At 43.4% G+C, this 22,886-nt stretch overlaps 2 protein-coding genes across 2 annotated transcripts; both read right to left on the bottom strand.

Annotated features, from left to right (window-relative positions):
* Positions 1-3,861: 3,861 nt before the first annotated feature.
* gja1b (gap junction protein alpha 1b) lies at positions 3,862-9,348 on the bottom strand. The gene is made up of 2 exons (XM_066676359.1): positions 9,190-9,348; positions 3,862-6,571 (listed from the first exon to the last, which is right to left on the bottom strand). The coding sequence occupies exon 2, from the start codon at positions 6,552-6,554 to the stop codon at positions 5,409-5,411; it is 1,146 nt and encodes a 381-aa protein (XP_066532456.1). The 5' UTR covers positions 6,555-6,571; positions 9,190-9,348; the 3' UTR covers positions 3,862-5,408.
* A 1,788-nt stretch (positions 9,349-11,136) lies between these two features.
* On the bottom strand, positions 11,137-16,588 carry gja13.2 (gap junction protein alpha 13.2). The gene is made up of 2 exons (XM_066677353.1): positions 16,449-16,588; positions 11,137-12,351 (listed from the first exon to the last, which is right to left on the bottom strand). Exon 2 carries the CDS (start codon positions 12,326-12,328, stop codon positions 11,483-11,485), a length of 846 nt encoding a protein of 281 aa, XP_066533450.1. The 5' UTR covers positions 12,329-12,351; positions 16,449-16,588; the 3' UTR covers positions 11,137-11,482.
* Positions 16,589-22,886: the final 6,298 nt, after the last annotated feature.

Raw genomic sequence — 22,886 nt, 5'->3', positions numbered from 1 at the left:
TGGGAAGCACTAGCTTTAACTTTAGCATTAAGCTAATGGTGTCTCACATGCATTTTTTTTTAATAAAAATGTGTTAATATTCAATCGACTGCAGTGATTTTTATATAAACAGTTACATAAATAAACATTTAAAAACAGCTGAACTCATCCTATTAATAAAGGACTTTTATTGTGTATTGTTAATTATCTAAAAAAGAAAAACAATAACAGCACGTTCCCGCTCTGGGGGTGTTTTCTCTTCTTATCCAGGGGTCAATCAGCAATTCTATCCCGTCCTATCATTTGAATGCCTCTATAACTGAGTGTTATATATATATATATATATATAATATCACACTTATTAAATTCAAAACCTGATTGGCTGATTCCTTTGACAATTTCAAATTAAAGGCCTAACTCACAAGGTGTTTGTTTGACTGTTTCTATTTAGATACAACACTCTCTGTAGACCACATCTAGTCAGACATGTGATTGGTTCAAATTTTGTTGAGAGTTGAATGAATTTAACCCTTGCATTTCCACCAGAACTGTGCATACGTATAGGGCTTGACTAAGTGTATGTTAAATATATTTGTGGTCCACAGAAGAATCTAAAGATGGACTCGAGAATTACACTCTGTTTATGCTATCTATTGGTCATGGTGGGTTTTTTTTGTATCCTTTTCCATGGAAGGAAATAGCAGGACATGGGCCAGGCTCAGGCCCCTCGGCCTCGGCACGCGTTTCCTGCTGGCACCGCAGAGATACAACCAGCACAGGGAGGGGCCATCAAGGCCTCGTGTCACCATCCCATCCCTCTCCATGCTGATCGAGCATCTGAACAAGAACCGTAAAAACAGTGGGGTCCGATTGAAACTGAGTGGACGGGTGTGTGATGAAGTAAAAACAGATGATTAACTCGTGTCATTGATTTAATGAGGAGAATAACAAGAGAAAGACAAAGACAAGAACGAGCAATTCACCCAAATCATCTCCACTCATGTTCTCCAGCTCGTTAGACACATATGTGAGCAGTTGATCCATGATTGAATAATAAACAACACACAGCCTTCCCCCGCCGTTCTATTAGAAGAGAAATGAGTCGAGGGGGAATCCAATTTCAGGCCACTGCTGCGATTGAAGGATTGGAAGTATCCTACTGTTTTTGATTCACTTGTGCTTGTGTAAACAGCAGGGAGCATGTCGATTTCTCAGGAAACGTGACAGTGCGTGATATCCTTGCGCACCCAGCAGTGCTAAACAGTCAATCTGACAGCAGCGGACTTTCTGCTGAGAAACACCTTCCACTTAACTCACTGAGCTCCACATAAAAAGACACACCGCTGATATATAAAGGTCTTTGTACCTGTACTCACTGAGGGGGAGACGGTTTAATAAAAGCTCTGCCTTTAGTAATTTGTAGCTAACTCTAAAGCTGTGTTTCACAAACCTGGAATATCCCAGACCTGTGCATTTTACTGCAGCGTTTCTGTTGGCCCTGTTAAAAACCAACACAGAACATTCATTCATTCATTATCTGTAAATGCCTATCCTGTTCAGGGTCGCAGTGGGTCCAGCGCCTGCCCAGTGTACCATCATACACATAACACCAAACCGATCATCCTTATGTGTCCCATATTTTGTGTGCAACTGTGGCTCACTATGTACTTGTTGAAATGACTAGTGTATACTGTGAAACTGTGCATTTTTATTTTTATTTTTTGTGGTATTTAGGAGTGTGGTGTGTTCTCCCTGTGTCTGCGTGGGTTTCCTCCGGGTGACTGTCTGTGAGGAGTGTGGTGTGTTCTCCCTGTGTCTGCGTGGGTTTCCTCCGGGTGACTGTCTGTGAGGATTGTGGTGTGTTCTCTCTGTGTCTGCGTGAGTTTCCTCCGGGTGACTGTCTGTGAGGAGTGTGGTGTGTTCTCTCTGTGTCTGCGTGGGTTTCCTCCGGGTGACAGTCTGTGAGGAGTGTGGTGTGTTCTCCCTGTGTCTGCGTGGGTTTCCTCTGTGCTCCAGTTTCCTCCCACACTCCAAAAACACATGTTGGTAGGTGGATTGGTTACACAAAAGTGTCTGTAGTTGTGAATGTGTGAGTGTGTGTCGCCCTGTGAAGGACTGGCGCCCCCTCCAGGGTGTATTTCGACTTTGGACAAGAAGAGTGCCGCTGAAATGCTACTCTTTCTTGTGTTCTAACGTATCAGGGTCTTGAAGGGTTGTCCCATTTCATAGGGGAAGATTTTAACCACTACACCCTGTAACTCACCTCCAAGGGGCTAGATAAACCTCAAAAACAAAGGGTAGGAGTAAAATTAAGAAATGGGATTCAGCCCGAGTGCTCCACAGCTGGGCTCACAGAGGGCTTTCGGGAAAAAATAAGAGCATCATTACTAAAAGTCAGATTGAGTTTGCTGTGTAGCCAGACTGCTGTCCGGTGTGAAGTATTACCAGAGAAAGCTCGGCGTATGTTTCTATTAGACATGAGGCAACGTCATAACAAAAGAGTCGATTTGCCATTTTTAGTCAGAGTTAGCAGCTTTAACATGTATTCCCAGAACCACCCTGGGGTTGTGGTCTGGGTGGCTGTATGGGTGGAGGAAATGTAACTCAGAAACAGAGGTTTTCACCAGTCTGTGGAGAGAAGCAAGCTTTATATGTGTTTAAACTGTCCTCACTTGAATCCTCATCGTCCAAAAATAGAGGCAGAAACATGTGGGAGCCCTGGCTCGCCGTCTCAGACGTGGTCTGTGCAGGAGAAGGCACTGGATACGTCTTCAGACCCGATGTTTTCTTCAGATTTATGTCTGGAATGTTATGTAATGTTGCATCAATGACTTTACTAACCCTTTTGAAGTGTAAGACCCTGGATGAGGGCTATACTTTGATTCCTCGTGTTCATAACTATGTACCTTGCTTATTAGCTTCATAGTAGACACTTAATTATTGGTAGTAACTACGGAATAGGCTTAGGATTCATGTAACACCGAGTTTGTCTTTGTCACTCCTTGTTTACATCCGTGGGGGGAGATTACCTGGTCCCCGGAAAGCCAGGCTAATGGCCGGCTAGTTTCTGTGTATCTTCAGTCAGATTCATGCTGAGAGCTGCCTGAGTTCAAAGTTAGCTTTCGTATTTTGCAAGCTGCTTTCCTTCTCTCTCTCCTGGTCCTGTGTAATTTGTGTGCTAATGAATTTCTGCTGACAAAACCTGCAGAACCGAAGTCATTTTCAGGGAGTCTCCCCTTTCATAAAACAGCACTTGGTGATAAACCCGATAAAAAAGCCATTGGTGAATAAAAGAACTGGATTAATTAGCACTAGATCAAAGTCTCTGCCCTCATCCCCCCCTCCTCCTCTCTCTCTCTCTGCTCTAGCCACATGTGGTCCACAGGCTCAGCCCAGACATGTGGTTTTATTTAGCTTTGTGGAAAGGTTAAATAGGAAACTTGGATGAGGGAAAAAAGCACTGCATCTTTTTATAAGATGAAATTTTCGAAGTTTTGGGGGCATTTTAAAGCATACATGTAAAACCATATCAGCCTTTTTCGGTTTGTAAGTAAGTCTTGGCAGGGGCCGGTTTTGGCCACGAGGCCGTCTTTTCTCCTTATTGCTTGGGTTTATAACACGGCGGCTTGTGTAAAGCTAATTCTTTCAAACACGATGCCAGTACGAGCCCTGTTTCACACTGGCACCAGACAAATTGTTGTGCATTGTGTCATTTTCTTATTATATGTGTTTAACAACTAGTAAATTAAAAAAAGAAAGCCTGTTTTAGCCAAACACCACCTCAACATCTGAAGGTTAGAGACAAAACCTTTCGGTGGGTCGCTGCAGCAGTGAGGTGTTCATCCAGTGCTGGGAATGTTAAAACCAATCAGACGTCAGATCTTACAAAGAAAAAATCTTTATTGGTTAAAATAGCTTTTTTTTCACAGATTTGATTAATAAATTTTTGCTATCATGCACTTGCACACTGTACAACAGTGGACTCCCATGGAATGACATTTTCTCAACTCAAACAACTGTACAACTTCATTTGCCTTGTTCAGTGGAGACGTGCCGGATCTCGCCTCGGTGCTTCAAGATATCAAGAAAACCAAGGGTTGACATGAAAACGCTGTTCTGATTTTTAGTGTTAGTGATTTTCTGCTTGGTGTGCGGTAAAATAAATTAGTTCCATGCATAACAGAGAGAAAACCTGCCACGTAATGCAGCATACAACCAACATCTTTGCCAAAATCTCAGTGCAAACACCATTGTAGCTGAAAAACCCATGAACTTCCATGCGCGAGTACCGATATGCTGCGACGTCAAGTTTTTGCGAAATCAAACCCAAAATAATCCCAATTGAAATCTCCTCTACTAGTGTTGGGTATTTGTGGAGCTACGCTGGCATATATCTTTTTAATCTTCATCTTTGTTTTTTTAAGTTTATTTAATTGACTAAATATTAGTCCAGCTCTAAGAAGCAGTCTTCTACAAACTCACATTTGTGACACAGTTAGCTTGATTTACAGTACTAAAACTCTATCTCTCAAGCAGCATGATTACAAGGACTTAAAGAAACAAAAGAAAAACTCACTCCAAGGGTAAACGACTAAAAACAACCACTACCTTATACTGCTCTTCTCTCCCACTTGAAAAGACAAATAAGGAAAATCAAGACTTACTTTAAAAAGGAAAAACAAAGCTTTTCTCCCAAAAAGTTCCAAAGGAAAAAAAAAATCAGATATTTCTGCCCTCACCAAATAAACAAACACAAAAAAAAAACAAATCAAAACTAACACCACATATATTCAAAGTTTACCAGGAAAACGACAGTCCACTACGATTAATACAAGCAAACCTCTTGTTAATAGTTGTATTGCTGAAATTTGGATTATTGTCAATAAATATGCGATTGGCTCTGATGACTTATCACTGTACGTGCTTCGTGTGAAGCGCTACAACATATGGGTGTGACCTTGAGTAGTAGTCAGTCATCTAGTGGACAAATAAATATTAACACATGAGACTTCAGCCCTAGGAACCTACTCACGACCCTGTTGGACTAGATGGTGTTGGGGTCACAGAGATGAGAATGGGGGGGTGGGGGTGTGTGATGATGGGGATCGAATGGGTTTCTGAAATGACTGGAGTGATACTGTGTGGCTTTAGGACAAAATCAATCACATCACCAAGGCATATTGTCCAAGGGAGGGTGGGGACGGTGGGGGGAATGCATGACTGTCGGGAAGGGAACCGATCGCGCTCCCTCCCCGAGCTGTTCGGCTTGTTAAGGCAATGTTAGCGCCGCTACTTTCAACGTCATCATTCATTAACGAATAGTACCTCCAGCAGTGTGAGTAATTTTAGGTCTCTGTATCGACTAGAGTCTAGAGTGAGGGGGGCAGTCGTCTGTCCCCTCTGTGCTCTGTAGCGTGTCAGTTCTCTAGCTAGACGTCCAGGTCGTCGGGCCTCGCTCGACTGCTCATGCGGCTGCTAGCTCGGCTGCACGGCCGTGGATCCATCAGGGCCAGCGGCTGCAGCTCGTGGCCCGGCGTAACTTTCTTGTGCTCCTGCGTGTCGTCTGGGTAATCGAAGGCTTGTGCATGCGAGTTGGAGATGGTGCTCCCGTTCTGGCCCAGGCGGTTCTGCTCGGTGCTGTAGTTGGCCCAGTTTTGCTCGGTGGCCTGCTTGTTGTAGTTACGGCAGGAGTTGGTCCTTTCCCCTGTGGCTAGCTTGTAGCCTGGGGGTGACATCGGAGACAGGGGAGCGGTGGGCGAGGAACATCCGTTGTAGTAGGCGTACTTGGTGGTGGACAACTCCTTGGGCGTAGGACTCAGGGTACCGCCGGATGGGTACTGGGTCTGTTTCCCCTTCACGCGGTCCTTGATCCTCTTGAAGAAGACGTAGAAGAGCTCGACAATGTTGAGGAGCAGGGAGACCAGCGACACCACCAGCATGAAGATGATGAAGACCGTCTTTTCTGTGGGTCTGGACAAGAAGCAGTCCACTCTGTGAGGACACGGCGAGCGCTCACAAGTGTACACGGCAGACAGGCTGAAACCGTAGAGGTACCACTGGATCATCAGGAAGCCGATCTCGAAGAGGGACTTGAAGAAGATGCTGACGATGTAGGTGCGCAGCAGCCCCCCCTTCATCTTGACCTTGCCATGCTCCTCCAGGCCATACTTGAGCTTCTTCAGCTCGATGTTCTTCAGGGGGATGTCCACGTCGCCTCCGTCGTTCTGCACTGCCTTCAGCTCCTCCTCTTTGCGGTTGAGCTTCTGCTCTTTGCGCATCAAGTAGAACACGTGTGCCAAGTACAGGAGCGTGGGGGTGGACACGAAAATGATCTGAAGCACCCAGAAACGCACGTGCGAGATAGGGAACGACTTGTCGTAGCACACATTCTCGCAACCAGGCTGCTGGGTGTTGCACTTGAAGGCTGACTGCTCGTCGCCCCAGGCCGACTCCACAGCCGTCCCCAGCACCAGGATCCGAAAAATGAAGAGGACCGAGAGCCAGACCTTCCCTCCGGCTGTGGAGTATGCCTGCACCTTGTCAAGGAGCCTTCCCAAAGCACTCCAGTCACCCATCTTGGGGGGAGTTCTCGCTGCAAGAGAAAGAAACAAGTTTTAAGATTAATAACTATAGGTTCAGAAAGACCTTTCTTCAAGATGAATATTCAAGAGTCTCCAGAATTTGCAGATGACATATTTTATATGAAACCCTCTCTTCCTGGCTCTGGATCTGATAATGAAAACCCTGTAAAAGTGAAATCCTACACAGCTCTCCGACACATAAAACAAACGTAGAAAGCAGGACCCCTGGAGCAAGATGATATTTGTAATGTAGACTTTTAATATCTATCTTCTGAAGCTGAAAAACGTACCTGAAACATACCCTTTATCACAGACCACAGTCTGTAGACCCTTTAGAGGCTGGTCCTTTAAGAGTGCTTTATTACAGCCAACTGCAAATTAAATAATTGTACCCTTGAAATTGGAGGGTCTTACTGAAGGCAGTGGGTGTCTACAGAAGTGTGAACCCTCCCTACAGAAGTGGTGAAATACGTCTCCATTCTGGACAACCTGTTGTGTATTCTTTAAAGAGCTGTTTAAAACCCAGCAATGATTCACTAAAAGGTTACACGTCACATAACCCAACTTTGGTTCAATTTCGAATCCCTATTTTCCCAAAATATATGGGTATTATCCCAAAAAAAAGAAAGACGTGAACTGACCACAAGTTTGAAATAGAGCAAAAACAACCCTAGCAGCTGCATATTGCTTAACATGAATGGGTTACATTAAAAAATGAAAGTAAAATAAAAATAAATAACAGTTTCCACATCCAGAGTAACTCATTCCATCAACATGTATTTATGCCTCTTTGATGTGCAGACGTCAAACGCCCTAAAGGATGAGACTGCGGTTTTTCTGCTCTGTTTTTTTTTTTTTTTTCTTGAAGAACAGATGAGACGCTGTGTGACTCTGCAGGGCTCTTTAAACTGGTACCCATTCAGGAAAACACACACTTGGGCCCAAAAGCTATTTCACCTCCACGGATAACAGAAGAAAAGAAGCATAGGGGTAGTTTGGCAAAAGCAGTTTGGGGTTAAGACAGAAGTCCAGGGATTAGAACATGAGCCAGTGACGAGCAGTGATACTTAGAACTGAGAAAGTGACCAGCAGGGAGGGTTTAAATACGTGTACGAAATAGCGTGTTCCCAATAAAACAAGCCGTATGCTACGCCAGAAGGGTTTAATTACAAAAAACTAACAAACAAACATAAAAAATAGAGTTTAATTAAAAAATACTGTGTTCACAATCACACTAAATATGCTACCTGAAGAGTTTTTGTCCAAAATAACGTGTGCCCAGTGAGACTAAGTACCTTAAATGAAGTTTAAAATGAAAACACATTGTTCTCAAAGAGACTAAATAGCTTTTGTCCAAAAATACCATGTTCTCAGTGTGGCTCCATACTCTAAATGACGTTTAAACACTAAATACCGGGGTGACGGACTGAATACCTGAAGAGTTTTGGTCCAAATAACATGTTCCCTCTGAGAGTAAATATAAAATGTGTTCCCAGTGAGACAACATACACTCAGTGGAGTTTAAAAAAATCAAAATATGGTGTTCCCACTGAGACTAAATAACTGGGTTTTAAACACAACATACTGAGATCCCAACGAGACTAAACACTCTACCTGAAGAGTTTATGTCCAAAATACCCCATAAACTTTAGTTTTAGTACAAAATAGTGTTCCCACTGAGAATAAACACCCAATATGGAGCTTAAATAAATACTTTTTATGTTCCTCATGAGACTAAACACTCTGAGAAGTTTTTCCCCAAAATACTGTCCCCCCCCCCCGTGAGTCTAAATAATCTGCCTTATGTTTAAATTAAAAAATATATACCATGTCCCCAGTGAGACTCTGAATTATACCTGAACAGTGTCATTACCAGAGTTAGCATAAATCCCTCACTGGAGAGGTTCAGTCCAAAAGAAGCTGCTCTCTCTCTCTTTGTGCAGCAGGTTTGACTCTAGCAGGTTTTAGTTCAGAGCTACAGAGCTAATTCGGGTGTTAAATGTTTGTTAAAAGTGTTTGTTATTAATAATTAATATACTCCTGATATTTCGTAGTTTTAAGGATATCATGGGAGACATCTGAAGGTCTGAGGTGTTCTCTGAAGAAGCCCCCAGCCGCTGTGAAGGACTAGCCCTGACAGGAAAGTCAGCCCTCAGCCGCTAACGGTTTTAACGGTTAAATGTTAGTTTCGAGGGAAAGCGCCTTTAAAAGTAAATAAAAAAACGGCTTTCTTTAAGTGTTTTAGAGCTTTGGTTGAACTTAAACCTCTGTTTTATTTTTTTTTAATATTTTTTTGTTCATTTTTTTTATATTTTGGTGCAGTTGTAACTCCTCAGGAACATGAGAGAGAGAGAGAGAGAGAGAGAGAGAGAGAGAGAGAGAGAGAGAGAGCTCTTGTAAATATAAGTATACAAATAAGTAAAAATAAATATAAAATACGGCCCATTCTGGTTGAATGCTCATTAAACTGCACAGAACTCTTTAAACCCCTTCTGTAAAAGAGTCTGTGAAGTCCTTCAGCCCCAGTCTCCCTCAGCTCTCCGTTAAAAAACCCGTGTAAAGCAAAAAAACGCCGCTAAAAAGTTGTAAAAGACGGAGAGGGTGAGTTCGTAAAGTTTCTGTCACGTACCTGGAGAGGCACCGAGAAGTAGGGGAGAGCCCTAAAGGACTTTCTCCGGGACTTCTGGAGAGCTCACACCGCTTCCTCCACACTATCCCACCCGGGCTCCACTGGAGGACTGAGGCACACTTGTCAAACTTTCCTCACTTATAAGAGACTTATAAGAGCGGTGTTGGGAAGAGGAAAAAAACCGGAGCAGGCTCAAAACTTGGAGTCACGTGACCCAACCCCCCCCCAACCCCTCCACTTCTTACAGCGCAGGGCAGAAGACTGGACACTCCCGCACCTCCCGAGCTTCACTTACACTCATCTCCTACAACTTTTAGTTTCCACAGTAAATATATTTACACAGAGAGGGCACGGTGTGGACACGATCCCTTTATTTTCTCTCACTTTTAAGCACGACATAAGTCATTAATTATGATTATTAAGTGTTATATAACAATAACGACTCCCAGAACTGAAGGAAACTACTCCAGTCTACTGTGGGAGTGAAAAATGCACCCATATATTTAAGAAAACATAAGAAAATGGACTGGGAGACTGGCAAAATGGACTGGGAGACTGGCAAAATGGACTGGGAGACTGGCAAAATGGACTGTGAAACTGGCAAAATGGACTGGGAGACTGGCAAAATGGACTGAGAGACTGGCAAAATGGACTGGGAGACTGGCAAAATGGACTGGGAGACTGGCAAAATGGACTGGGAGACTGGCAAAATGGACTGGGAGACTGGCAAAATGGACTGGGAGACTGGCAAAATGGACTGAGAGACTGGCAAAATGGACTGAGAGACTGGCAAAATGGACTGGGAGACTGGCAAAATGGACTGAGAGACTGGCAAAATGGACTGGGAGACTGGCAAAATGGACTGAGAGACTGGCAAAATGGACTGGGAGACTGGCAAAATGGACTGGGAGACTGGCAAAATGGACTGAGAGACTGGCAAAATGGACTGGGAGACTGGCAAAATGGACTGGGAGACTGGCAAAATGGACTGTGAAACTGGCAAAATGGACTGTGAAACTGGCAAAATGGACTGGGAGACTGGCAAAATGGACTGGGAGACTGGCAAAATGGACTGAGAGACTGGCAAAATGGACTGAGAGACTGGCAAAATGGACTGGGAGACTGGCAAAATGGACTGAGAGACTGGCAAAATGGACTGGGAGACTGGCAAAATGGACTGGGAGACTGGCAAAATGGACTGAGAGACTGGCAAAATGGACTGGGAGACTGGCAAAATGGACTGGGAGACTGGCAAAATGGACTGTGAAACTGGCAAAATGGACTGGGAGACTGGCAAAATGGACTGGGAGACTGGCAAAATGGACTGGGAGACTGTAGGAGGAATTAACACACATTATAATGTAGGGTTAGTAATATACTGAGTTTAGCTTTATGTTTTATTTTATTTTTTTTTTCTTGAGGGTGGGGGTCTATTATTTATATATAGTTTTATAAGTATCCCTTAATAACCTTTTATATATTTATCTTTTTATATAACACCTTATATTTCATTACGCTGTGATAATGAAATAGAACCAACAAAATCCACTTGTGAACACTGAAATAAATCAAATATATTAATAAATAAAATCACAAAACCACTTCCTACTTCATTTTCCACAGGAACGGGTTCTTTGCAGCTCTCTACATAATTCCCCCCTCCCCCTGAAAGACGCTGTGGTGTATCTCTGTGAGCACTGAGCAGTTCGTTTTCATGCACTAGGAAACGTAATGAATACCTGTGGCATTACTGGCCCTCTCTGTCCGCATTAGGCCCAGTACCGACCCCAGGGCACGTGCATTACACACTGTTCAGTGAAACACCAAGAGAAGTGTCTAGAATCCGTCCAAGGCTCTTGTGTCTATTGTGTTATTATTTATTCATATCTCATTTAAACAACGTGAAACAGAGGAGGAATTGTATAAATATATGTTTTTTATTAGAGTTTAAAGTATAAAGACACTGATCACCGTCCAATATCTCCCTTCATTTATATTTCTCCATTTCACTACATTTACTAATATTTCTAAACAAAACAAAAATCATTGTATTGCACTTGAATCATCAATGTATTCTAAACAGTGTTTCTTTTTCTATTAAAGTATTGTTTTTTGAAAAAGAGGAACAGATTTCTTGTATCAAAAGCCTTTAACTGCAAGAATCCAATCCATTTACAAGATGAGTCTGCCCTAGAGAGGAGTTCACCTCTCCACAGGTGCATTGCGCCATCTAGTGTTGGACTTTGTGTACTATCCTTGAACATAAATGTTGAGGAGTGTGAAGTGTTTCAGGTTAGAGTTCAGACTTGGCTTCAATGGAGCTGCAGTCCTGGTAGTTCCTTCTGCTCTCCAGACCCGTGTTCACGCAGTTCTGCTTCAGGCTCTCAGCCCCGTCCAGGCTCATACAGAAGGCAGGAGGCGGCATGTAGTGGGGTGTTGGGTTGTAGTGCATGGGCCTGACTTGTTTGGATCTTCTTCTCAGCATCCTCTTACAGAGCAGATAACACACCTCCAGGATGTTCAAGGCCAGGGAAACGCAGGACACCACCAGCATGAAAAACATGAAGATGGTCTTCTCCGTGGGCCTGGACATGAAGCACTCTGTCACCATTCGGCAGGGGGATTGTTCACAAAGGAATCGGGGGATCATGATAAAGCCGTACAGATAATACTGCCCCACGATGAACGCCGTCTCCAGGACGATCTTGAAGAACAGCTGGGTCAGGTAGCTGCACAGCAGCCGCCCCTTTATCTGGACTTTGCCCCTTTCGTCCGTGTATTTCGGAGACTTCGCGATCTGGTTGTTCTTCTGCATCTCCCGCAGCTTGTTCTCCTGGTGGATGACGTGGATGACGTGGCCCAGGTACAGCAGGGTCGGAGTGGACACGAAGATGATCTGCATCACCCAGAAGCGGATGTGAGAGATGGGGAACTTCCAGTCGTAGCACACACTCTCGCAGCCGGGCGTGTTGGTGTTACACACCATGTCTGACCGCTCGTCCCCCCACACGTTCTCCACCCCGGCCCCCAGGACCAGGATCCTGAAGATGAAGAGCACGCTCATCCAGATCTTCCCAATCACCGTGGAGTGGGACTGGACCTTGTCCAGTAAACTCGAGAGGAAGCCCCAGTCTCCCATTCTCACCGCTCCTCAGTGTTAATCTACGAGAGAGAGAGAGAGAGAGAGAGAGAGAGAGAGAGAGAGAGAGTTACAGTGAATTGTGTGGTAGAGTCCAGAGGTTGTGGGTTTGATTCCTGGATTGGCTCAAGGTTTTTATTACACTGTGTGAAACTGTCCCCAGGTGAGTGACTGGGTGAGTGTGTGACACTGTCCACAGGTGTGAGTGACTGTGTGAGTGTGTGACACTGTCCACAGGTGTGAGTGTGTGAGTGACTGTGTGAGTGTGTGACACTGTCCACAGGTGTGAGTGTGTGAGTGACTGTGTGAGTGTGTGACACTGTCCACAGGTGTGAGTGTGTGAGTGACTGGGTGAGTGTGTGACACTGTCCACAGGTGTGAGTGTGTGAGTTTTGTAGTGGCCCTCAGTGCTGTAAGGACAGTCATGACAGTGTAGATTTAGGACTGTTTTAAAGGCTTCACTATGTGAATTATGTTCGATTGGGGAGAGGTTGTAACTTCACCTACTGACCACCAGAGGTCACAATCCCCTCTCCCAATCGTTTACAGAACTATTTTCCTGTCTGAGCTTAGCTTTTTTCAGGTTCATTAAGCCCTTGTCATTAACTCTGTTTATTGTGCAGTTGGAATGTAATTACAAAGTACATCATAATATTACATTGTTAGTTACAAAATGAATTGCCTTCATGTTTAGATTAAACTGATTTAAACTGTTCTCTAGTCTTTGCACGTTGTACATCAGAGTCTCAGTAAAGCAGGACATGCTGGTAATGGAAACACAGTGTAAACAATTGGACAGTGGTGTTTGTTTGATGTCCCATGGACAGTTTCACGCAGTTAATCCACCTAATGACTGGCCCTTTTCCTCTGTATGGTATTTACTCAGCTCGGCTCTGCTTGGCTTTTTTGCATTTCTACTTGGCAGATCTGGTACGCGTCTGGTTTCAAGAGAGGCGAGTAGGGACTAAACATGACAGGTAAACATTACAGAGCTCTGCCTGGTCTGAGAGACATGTCTACACGGTGAAATGCAGTCATTTGGCACAAACTAGACACTCTCCAGCTGCAGCAGAGATCACGTTTGTTTTTATCCGACTCACGGCGGCAGCTCGTAAAATGATGCCGCGGTCTTTTGAAGAGGTTCAAACGCTCCTTGGATCGGTGGCCGACGAAAGAATCCAGCGAGAGCTGGACGCTGCAACAAGGAAGGAACAAACTCTACTGATCTGTCTGAACTGATGACGGAGCTGTGTTCAGTCCCAAACAACAACAACACGCCAATACACCACGAGTAAACACCGCTTAACGTTGTCCTGCAGACCCAGGAGCTGTGTGGCAAAGACAGTACCCTGCTTCCCACATCCAGAGCATTTGTTTCTCCTTCCATCGCTGTTAAAAAGTTGTTATGTTTCTCTACAGTCCCACCTCAGATTATGTGAATGATGTTCTTCACATCTCAGCCTTGGAATTACAGTGGGATTCTGAAAACATTGGAGAAAGTCTCCTTCAAGTCTTTTAAGATCCAAGTTATGAATCGTTTGCTGGGAGTTATTTAAACTATCAGATGTCCTTCCGCTGTGTGTGATGATGCTCTGCCTGTGTGAGATTAGTCACACTGCACACTGACTGACTCTAGATCAGTCTGACATAAGGGGTGATCTGAGAAAGTGCTGCTGAGGCAGTTTTACTACTGCAGCTCTTTAAGTTCCCCTAGTTCTGCAGTAGTTATTTATGTTCAGTTGACCTCATCATTAAACACCCACCTCTGTCATTACTTCAGTGGAAAAAATACTTTTTCCTTAAAAACAGTTCTTGTTCACGGTTCCCCAGTACACTCTGTGACCTACCTTGTGGACACTCATCTCCCTAAACCATTCATCATAAATGAGGAGTTTAAATAGGGAGGTACATTAGGTGTTGGAACGTTTCTATGAGGGTCTGATGACTGTCAGCCACAATAAAGGTGACTTAGGGCTAGTGGCGCAATTATAATGTGTCTGACTACGGATCAGAAGATTGGCCTAGTGTTTAGAGGACCGGGCTTGGTACCGGAAGCTTGCCTGGTTCAATTCACAAGACCAACCGGAACATCCATGGCTTGAGCAAGGCGCTGAACCCACAACTGTTCCCTGGGCATTGGGGATGGCTTCCCCCGGGCTCTGGGTGTGTGTTCACAGCCCCTAGTGCCCTTCGATAGACTTACAAACTCAACCCCACAAATGGCCAACTGAAAGATGTAATGAGTGGGCATCCTTTTTTAACAGTAAAATCCAGAACATCAGACGAGTGATTAGTACCTGCAGTCTCCACACACTACCGACCAACTTTTTAAAGAATGTGTTTCACACTAAAGCACCAGACATACTCCAGAGTGTAAACACCTCACTCGTGTAACAACAACAGTTTCAGGCTAATCACAACAGTGAGACTGCTCTAATCAAGGTCATTAATGACATGCGCTTAAATACGGAGCCTGGCAAGATATCTCTACTATTACTTCTTGATCTCAGTGCTGCCCTTAGATACCACTGACCATAAAACTCTTAAAGATAGAATCACAAACTGGGTTGGACTCTCAGGAACAGTCCTGAAGTGGTTTGTTTCATACCTGCAAGGCAGGAACTACTTTGTAGAAACGGAAAATAATATTTCTAAGAATGTGCCAGTGACCGGTGGTGTCCCACAGGGTTCTATTCTTGGTCCACTTCTATTTAATTTATACATGCTTCCTCTAGGCCAGATTCTTCAAGATTATGGGCTGTCCCACCACAGCTATGCAGATGATACTCAGATTTACAGGGCCCTGTCCCCAAATGACTCTGGTCATGTTGACTCAGTGTGTAAGTGCCTTAAACGCATCACTAACTGGATGGGACACAACTTTGTGCAGTTGAAGAGACGAGAATACGACCTCTACGACATAACTGAGGTAAAGTGCTGATGATGGATGAGTTCTGGACGGCAGACACCATTCCAGCTCACTCTAAAAGTACTGGACTAAAAGTACTAAAAGGACTTTTTATGTTTTAAACCCCTCTAGACAGGGTTTGGAAGTGGGCATGGTGACCTTAGGCACACATTCAACTGTTTCAGAGACCTTACTTTCATTTCTTGTTTTCTGCGGAGATTCTAAACGCTGAGTGTCTTTTTCCACTTTTGTACCATGTAAAGTGCAGGAATGTAAAGTGAACTCAAATGATTCAGCCACAGTTACTAAGATTTCATCAAAACAAAACAAACATAAAAAACAGCAGCTGGATTCACTGTTTTGGGTGGTTTCAAGGTGTTGTTTTGTTTGTTTGTTTGTTTTTAATCAGTTTTTAATCAAAAGCTTCATTTTTACAGGAAGCTGTCCCTGAAAAGGGGAAAACAATATTTAACAACTACTTCAAATAGTAGTAATAATAATAATAATAATAATAATAATAATAATAATAATAATAAAAATAAATAATAATAATAATAATAATAATAATAATGGGTTTAATCTGTACTGTGCCTTTCTCAAACACAAGGAAACTTGAATATAAAAATAAATAATAAGCATAACACATAATACCACAATCATATAAAATGTCTTATGCTATTTAACAATATTAGTGTGAACACAAATCCCTGTAAAGATTATCTACTTTAAACATAAGAGAGAAAATATTCACTCATTCATTCAGAAACCGCTTTTCTAGTTCAGGATCAGGGTGAGTTCGGAGCGGAATCGGGATGACGTCTTTTTTAATTGTATTTTAAAAATATGATAGTGTATTTTGTATTTCTGTTCAATTCAAAAAGTCAGTTTGTTTATGTATTTATTTTGTATAAACAACAAAACTAATATATAAATATAACAACTTCCCTAGAGTCATCTGTGATCAGAGTTATGAAGTTATGAGCTGACGCTGACATACTACAAATTAAAGCAGTGATACATACATATATATATATATATATATATATGTGTGTGTGTGTGTGTGTATGTCAGCGTCAGCTCATAACTTCATAACTCTGATCGCAGATGACTCTTGGGAAGTTGTTATTATTGAGTAATTATTAGTGTTTTTTAAATCCCCTTAAAATGAATTCATTAAATCACTATAAATAATCAAAAGTAACTCACACTCACCTGTAACTGTCTGTCAGCCACTGACTCCTAAAATGTATGCAGTTATAATGTGAATAGTCCCAGATTAGGTTTGGGATTAGTTGGTGCTCTAGGGTATGGATTAAAGCTCTGGAGGTTTTGTAGCTATAGAATGAACTCAGCGATTCTGACTGTGTGTTCCCTATTTAGCCGGACAGCCAATCACATCTGACTTTCATAAACTGATGTGCAACACTTCGCTCCACCCCACAGTCGTCAGACATTAATGGCAGCTCTCACACACATTCATCTCATGAGGAAATTTTCATGGAGTCAAAAAGGACAGATAAAAGTCACATCTTGCAAAAGAACACCCCCCCAAACCCCACCCTGCAGCACCTGCTTACTGGAATCACTACACTGTGGGGACACTGACCACTAGAGGGCAGCATCCACTAGACCTGCACTGTACATCCTAAGGTATCTTTGCCTCTTGTTTTAGGTGCAACATCTGTCCAGTTTCACATTTATGTCATTTCTGTGCTACACTCCTGGTTCTCTCTTTGTAGTTACGTTGTTCTAGTGAGGTTTGGGGGTGACAGGGTGGTAGTGTCACTGTCACACAGCTCCAGCGTCCTGAGGCTGGGGTTGTGTGTTTGAGACCGGCTCTGGTGACTGTCTGGGAGAAGTCTGAGAAGTGTTCTCCCCTTAGGTTTCCTCCGGGTGCTCCAGTTTCCTCCCACGATCCAAAAACACGTTGGTAGGTGTACTGGTGACTCAAAATTGTCCATCGTGTGAGTGTGTGTACCTAGCCACTGGAATGCATTGCGTTGTAGCCCTGATAAATAGGGAGGAATCCGGCATGAAACTGTGACCGTCTGTGTCCATAGTGTCCATTCACTTCTCTGTATTGTTCTCTGCTAATGTTCTCTGTCTGCTGAGGAAAACTACCTGGGTTGGGGTGTCCCTGCCTCTTTGACCATAAGACAGCAGCTGTACATCCCCCAGAACACACCTCCAGGTTTGGAGATCCTCATGGAGCATCCTGCATGGGCTGAAGGGTCCAACCTTCACACCACCCACTGACCACTGAGACTGGGCCTTTACTCTAACCAAGACCACTCTTGGTTCACTGTTATACACCACAGTACATTCACAGTACATCAGTAACACAGCTCTGAACAAACTAAGAACGTAGCGTTATAAACCACTGGACCCTCATTATAACTCTATGGGGTGGTTTCTCAGACAGGGTTTAAGCCTAGTCCTGGACTACACAACATGTGGATTGTGATCTTCCGTTATAAGGAGGATATAGTCCAGGACTAGGCTTACTCCCTGACTGGGAAACCTCCCCGATACGTCTCTGTCTATACTGCTCTTTGTCTATACACTGCTCTTTGTTTGTTTTGCTCCGCTGAGGACCAGAGCAGGATGGGTTCCCTTGGTGAGTCTTGGTTCTTTTCAGTGGTCCCTCCTCATGCTCTGAGGGTGTGTTTACTCCCACCGTCACCTCAGAAGGCTGCACTCGGAGATGCAGGAATTCAGTAAAGCTGCTTTGTGAAAACTCCATAAAAGCAAAACATTTCGATCACCACAGTGAAGTGTGAAATGTAGAAGCAAGCTCTGGAGCTGCACAGGAGCCAAAGGTCACACTCGGCCCAATGGTCAAGCATCAGCCAGAGGTGTAAAGTGTAATTGAGTTCTCTGGAGAGCTGGGAAGTTTGGGATGAGTTAGAAGTGAAGGTGCAGTCTAAACTTAATCAGATGATCTCATCAGTCATCTACTGACTCACAAATACTGCAGAAATCTGATGGATGTGTTGCCTCAGCAACTTGTCGACAAAAACATCACCCCGCCTAGATCAGCATTTGTTCTGCTGGGACATGAGATCAATGACTTTACCGTGAACTGAAGAGTGTCTTTTCACTTTTTGCCCTCATTCAGCACCGATCTTTATTAAAGACCTCCACAATCTACCTGTGGTTTTGAATTAAATCTCTATTGTTTATATTGTGTTTGACCAGAGAAATATGGGTCCCACTTTTGAGTCTTGGTTCCTTCCAAGGTTTCTTCCTCCAGCTTCGAGGGAGTCTTTCCTTCCACTGTCACCATCGGCTGATCACCTGGGGTTATCAGTTTTAATTAGACTTTTGATTTGATTCTCTACTTCTGTAAAGCTGCTTTGTTACACCATGAGGTTGTAAAAAGTGCTGTACAAACGAATGTGACATTGACTTAAGAATCTGATGTAGATGGATTACTGGGTGAGATGAAAAGCCAGTGGAAACAGTGGGGTTGGTGGAAGTATTTGTTTCATCAACCCCACTCTTTCCGTTGGCTGAACTCTTTCCGCTGACCTACAGAATTGTGCCTTGGGAGATCCAGGATCTGTCCAGATCTATGGTTTCCACACGTCCCCACAGAGAAGTGTTTATGTAACACACCACAGTGCTTCACCGTGCAAACACCGAAGAGTTTCTGTGAAGATTGGATAGCATGTGATGGCCTTTGACATTGAGAGTGTTAGGGACGTCAGATATTAGTTCTCGATCAGAAATGGATGGTTTGATGGATGTTGATCCAGAGAACAAAGTTTGACTGAACCACAGTTCTCACTTCTATACACCACTAGGTTGCACTTGGCATTGGGCAGAGTGCTCCAGAGCTTTCCATTTTATTTATTTATTTATTTATTTATTTATTTTGTCACGGATTTCAATGGGGTTTGTACAAACTGTGTGTGCACAATTGCATAAAGGTAGTGATAATTTTAGATTATTTTTAACAGTCAAGTCCATCATGAAACTTGCACACAGTTTAATAGGTAGTGTTTTTTTATTTCTTTTATGTCTTGTTTTTGCCAAATTTTCTCCCCAATCCTTTGTTGTCTCTAATTCAACCATTTCCCCCAACTTTGGCAAAGACTGGGGAAAATCACCTGCTTCCTCAGAGAGACCTGAGGAAAACCCATTGCATGTTTTTTTCTGTTAATGCAGTGCCAGTGGACAGCTAAACTGCCCAGGAGAATGCAAACTGCCCAGATGCATCACATCAGCTGGGAAGAGGGGACTGTATGACCTCTCAGAGATCAAACCCAGTTGTGCACTTTAAGACTCTAAGACTTCATCAGGAAGAAGGAGTGGAGTGGGCACACTTAGACCACTGTAACTTGGCATCTGGTCTGAGGACAGTATCAGGAAACCAACAAGACCACTAGTCAGGTAAGGCCTTGTTCTAATAGCAGCTAAGATCTGAAGTGTGCAGGTGTGATTAGTTTGGACATTCTGGACGTGTGATTAGAGCCATGAACAATCTGTGGGAGGATGGTGATTGAATCACTTTTAACCAGAATATTGCTAAAAGTGGTTTCTTGCAACAACCAGAGCATGACTTTCTGAGAGAATGAATCCAGCTGTTTTCTTTCAAACTTCCTTTTCTCGAAGAAAAGTCATTTATTTCTGTGCAGACACTTCTCCTCCTCATAGAGCTTCTGCTTCTACGTGCCAAGCTACACAACTTTTGTCCAAACAGTGGAGAACATTCTTATGTCCATTTAGGAACGTTAAATGCTGTTTGAAGGACAGTGATGCTGCATATTTGACCCTGAGCGCTGTGAGTTGTTTCAGGGGCTACACCACAGGAAAACACCTGGGAAATATGATTTGTTTATTTCTGTCCTTCCATATAAGATACGGATTACTTCATATACAGTACCAGTCAAAAGTGTGGACACATCTCATTAGTTGTTGGTGGAATAAGGCTGTTCACTGTAAAGAGCTGTGTACCACCCCCTACCGCTGCACAACCCCAGTTACAGTCTCAGACACATTCAGAAGGGAGCGGTTCTACAGATTAACTCTCGACGAGGCCTCGGCTGTTCACTGAAAATCGTTCCAGGTGACGACCTCATGAAGTCGACTGAGAGAACGGAGAGAGTGTGTGAAGCTGTCGTCAAAGCAACAGGGGGCTACTCTGAAGAGTCTAAAGTATAAAACATATTCTGCTTTGTTCAACACTTTGTTCTTTGCTACATGATTCCATCTGTGTTCCTTCATAGTTTTAATGTCTTCCACATTTATTCACAATCTAGGAAATGAATGAGAGGATAACCAAATTTTTGACTTTGTGCTTTACGTTCACAACATGTGGAAAGTGGCCCAAAACAAAGGGGAAACGTCCTGAGAGGGTGTGTCCAAACATTTGACTTGTACTGTACAATGTAAAAGAGGCCCATTCAAATAATGTAAACACATTAGAAAAAGTCTTGGTTGTATTTTTTAATAAGAAAAAATCAGCTGGTATTTACTGCCAAATGAAAAATGGATACAGAAAATGTGGCACAGGACACTGAACATGCACAGGAACACAAAGAAATACACAAAATAATCACCCCAATACAGCCCAAAATCAAAAAGCCTCAAAGTCAGAAAAATAAAAAAATTCTGAAAATCCCAGAAAATATGGAGCTGCTGGAAATTCTGTATTTAAATTTGAAATAAGTAAAGAGAAGTAAAAATGAGTGTTTTGAAAGATATATTTATGGTTTTTCACTGTTACTGAAACTGTATTCAAACTTTTTAGAGTTTACAGTCATTTACTCTCATGGTTTTACAGTTTTTACCATAAAATTTACAGGCATTAGTCTAAAGGTGTGCTCATGTGGACTTCAAGTAAAACCTGTACTTATACCCACTGTGTCAAGAAGGTGGTTTCCCCTTGAGACTGTGCAGTTTCTGAAGGGTGCGAGACACTCCCTCGCTTAAGGGCAAGGCTGCCCTGCTCCTCCTGGTTGGAGCTGCCCGTCGTCAAATATGACCACATTTTGAGTTTTAGAAATAGAAACTGAAGTTACTTCAACTAGGGTGACAAGACATCCTCTTTTACCCGGACATGTCCTCTTTTTTAGACTTAAAAAAAGTCCGGGCGGAATTTGTTTTTCTAGAGCTTACATAGAACTTCAAGAAGTTTCCTTCACAAATTAGTCCCACCCTCCCCTACTCCGATTGGTTCACTTGAGTGAGAAGGGGGCGTGGTGAAGTAGCCTAAAACCTTCTGATTGGACGGTCTGACTGTAGAACTACCGTTATTGGTCGATAACCTTCTCTGTAAACATTTAATTGGTCAGTCTGCACGTCAGTAGTCCTTGTTTACGTCAGGCAAAGCTCATGTACCCACCCTCATCTCGAGCAGCTATGCCGAAACGGAAATGTAAGTTCTCGGATGAATTAAAAAAGAAATTCCCATGTTTTTTGTAGCAAATAAAGGTGTAAAGGACCTAAAAGCACACATAGGTTCACCTAAGAATACAACGGCAGCGAGGGAAGAGAGCTCATCACCACCCCCCCACCCCCCCACCCAGATCTCAGACCTGGTCACCCTACTTCAATGAACTAGAAAATTGTAAACTTGCATGTGTATTTTATTACACATTTTTCAGGGCGATATGGTACAGGTGAGGCATGGAAATTCCCCTTCGTCTGAGGTGTGGAGTGATAGAAAAAGTTTGAGAACCACTGCCCTAGTGTGACGTTACAATAAGGGAGACATTCAAGCAATTAGCATAAGAAGAAGCATATGATTCCTGACACTGAACTTGTCATGCTTTTGCCTTGTTTTTTGCTCTCCTGCTCTTTGTTTCCTGTGTCCCACCATGTGCTCCTTTAGCACATGGCTCTGTTTTTGTTTTGGTTCTTGTTTCCCTCCTTGTCTCCACATTTGCTCCACCCTCTTGTGCCTCTTTTGTGTTTCTGCCCCCTCTTCATCTGTCCCAGGTGTTTCTTGTTTGTGTTGTCTTTTCATAGTCCACATCAGTGTTTCCTGGTTGTGGGTCATTGTGCATGTGTTTCTGCTTCTTGTCCTGGTTTCTGATTATTGCCATGTTCTATGTTGCTCTCTGTTCAGTATTTAGCTTCTTTGTTTAGTGTTTAGTCTCTCTGTTCAGTGTTTAGGTTCTATGTTTGGTGTTAGCTCCTTTGTTCTGTTTAGCCCCCTTGCTTTGTGTTTAGTCCCTCCTATATTTTAGTGTTTAGCCTCTGTGTTAGCCCCTTTGTTCTGTCTAATTCTTGTTTAGTGTCCTAGCCCCTGTGTTTAGCCTCCTCGCCCCTGTGTTTAGCCTCCTCGCCCCTGTGTTTAGCCTCCTCGCCTCTGTGTTTAGCCTCCTCGCCCTTGTGTTTAGCCTCCTCGCCCCTGTTTTTAGCCTCCTCGCCTCTGTATTTAGCCTCCTCGCCCTTGTGTTTAGCCTCCTCGCCCCTGTTTTTAGCCTCCTCGCCCCTGTTTTTAGCCTCCTCGCCCTTGTGTTTAGCCTCCTCGCCCTTGTGTTTAGCCTCCTCGCCCCTGTTTTTAGCCTCCTCACCGCTGTGTTTAGCCTCCTCGCCGCTGTGTTTAGCCTCCTCGCCCCTTGTGCTTAGCCTCCTCGCCCCTTGTGCTTAGCCTCCTCGCCCCTTGTGTTTAGCCTCCTCGCCCCTTGTTTTTAGCCT

This window comes from Hoplias malabaricus, chromosome 7 (assembly GCF_029633855.1).
Source record: "Hoplias malabaricus isolate fHopMal1 chromosome 7, fHopMal1.hap1, whole genome shotgun sequence".
Taxonomy (NCBI): domain Eukaryota; kingdom Metazoa; phylum Chordata; class Actinopteri; order Characiformes; family Erythrinidae; genus Hoplias; species Hoplias malabaricus.
This window is presented reverse-complemented; position numbering and strand designations above follow the sequence as displayed.

What these genes read in the sequence shown, in the direction of transcription:
- gja13.2 (XM_066677353.1), bottom strand. Translation starts at nt 12,328, where the DNA reads ATGGGAGACTGGGGCTTCCTCTCGAGTTTACTGGACAAGGTCCAGTCC.
- gja1b (XM_066676359.1), bottom strand. Translation starts at nt 6,554, where the DNA reads ATGGGTGACTGGAGTGCTTTGGGAAGGCTCCTTGACAAGGTGCAGGCA.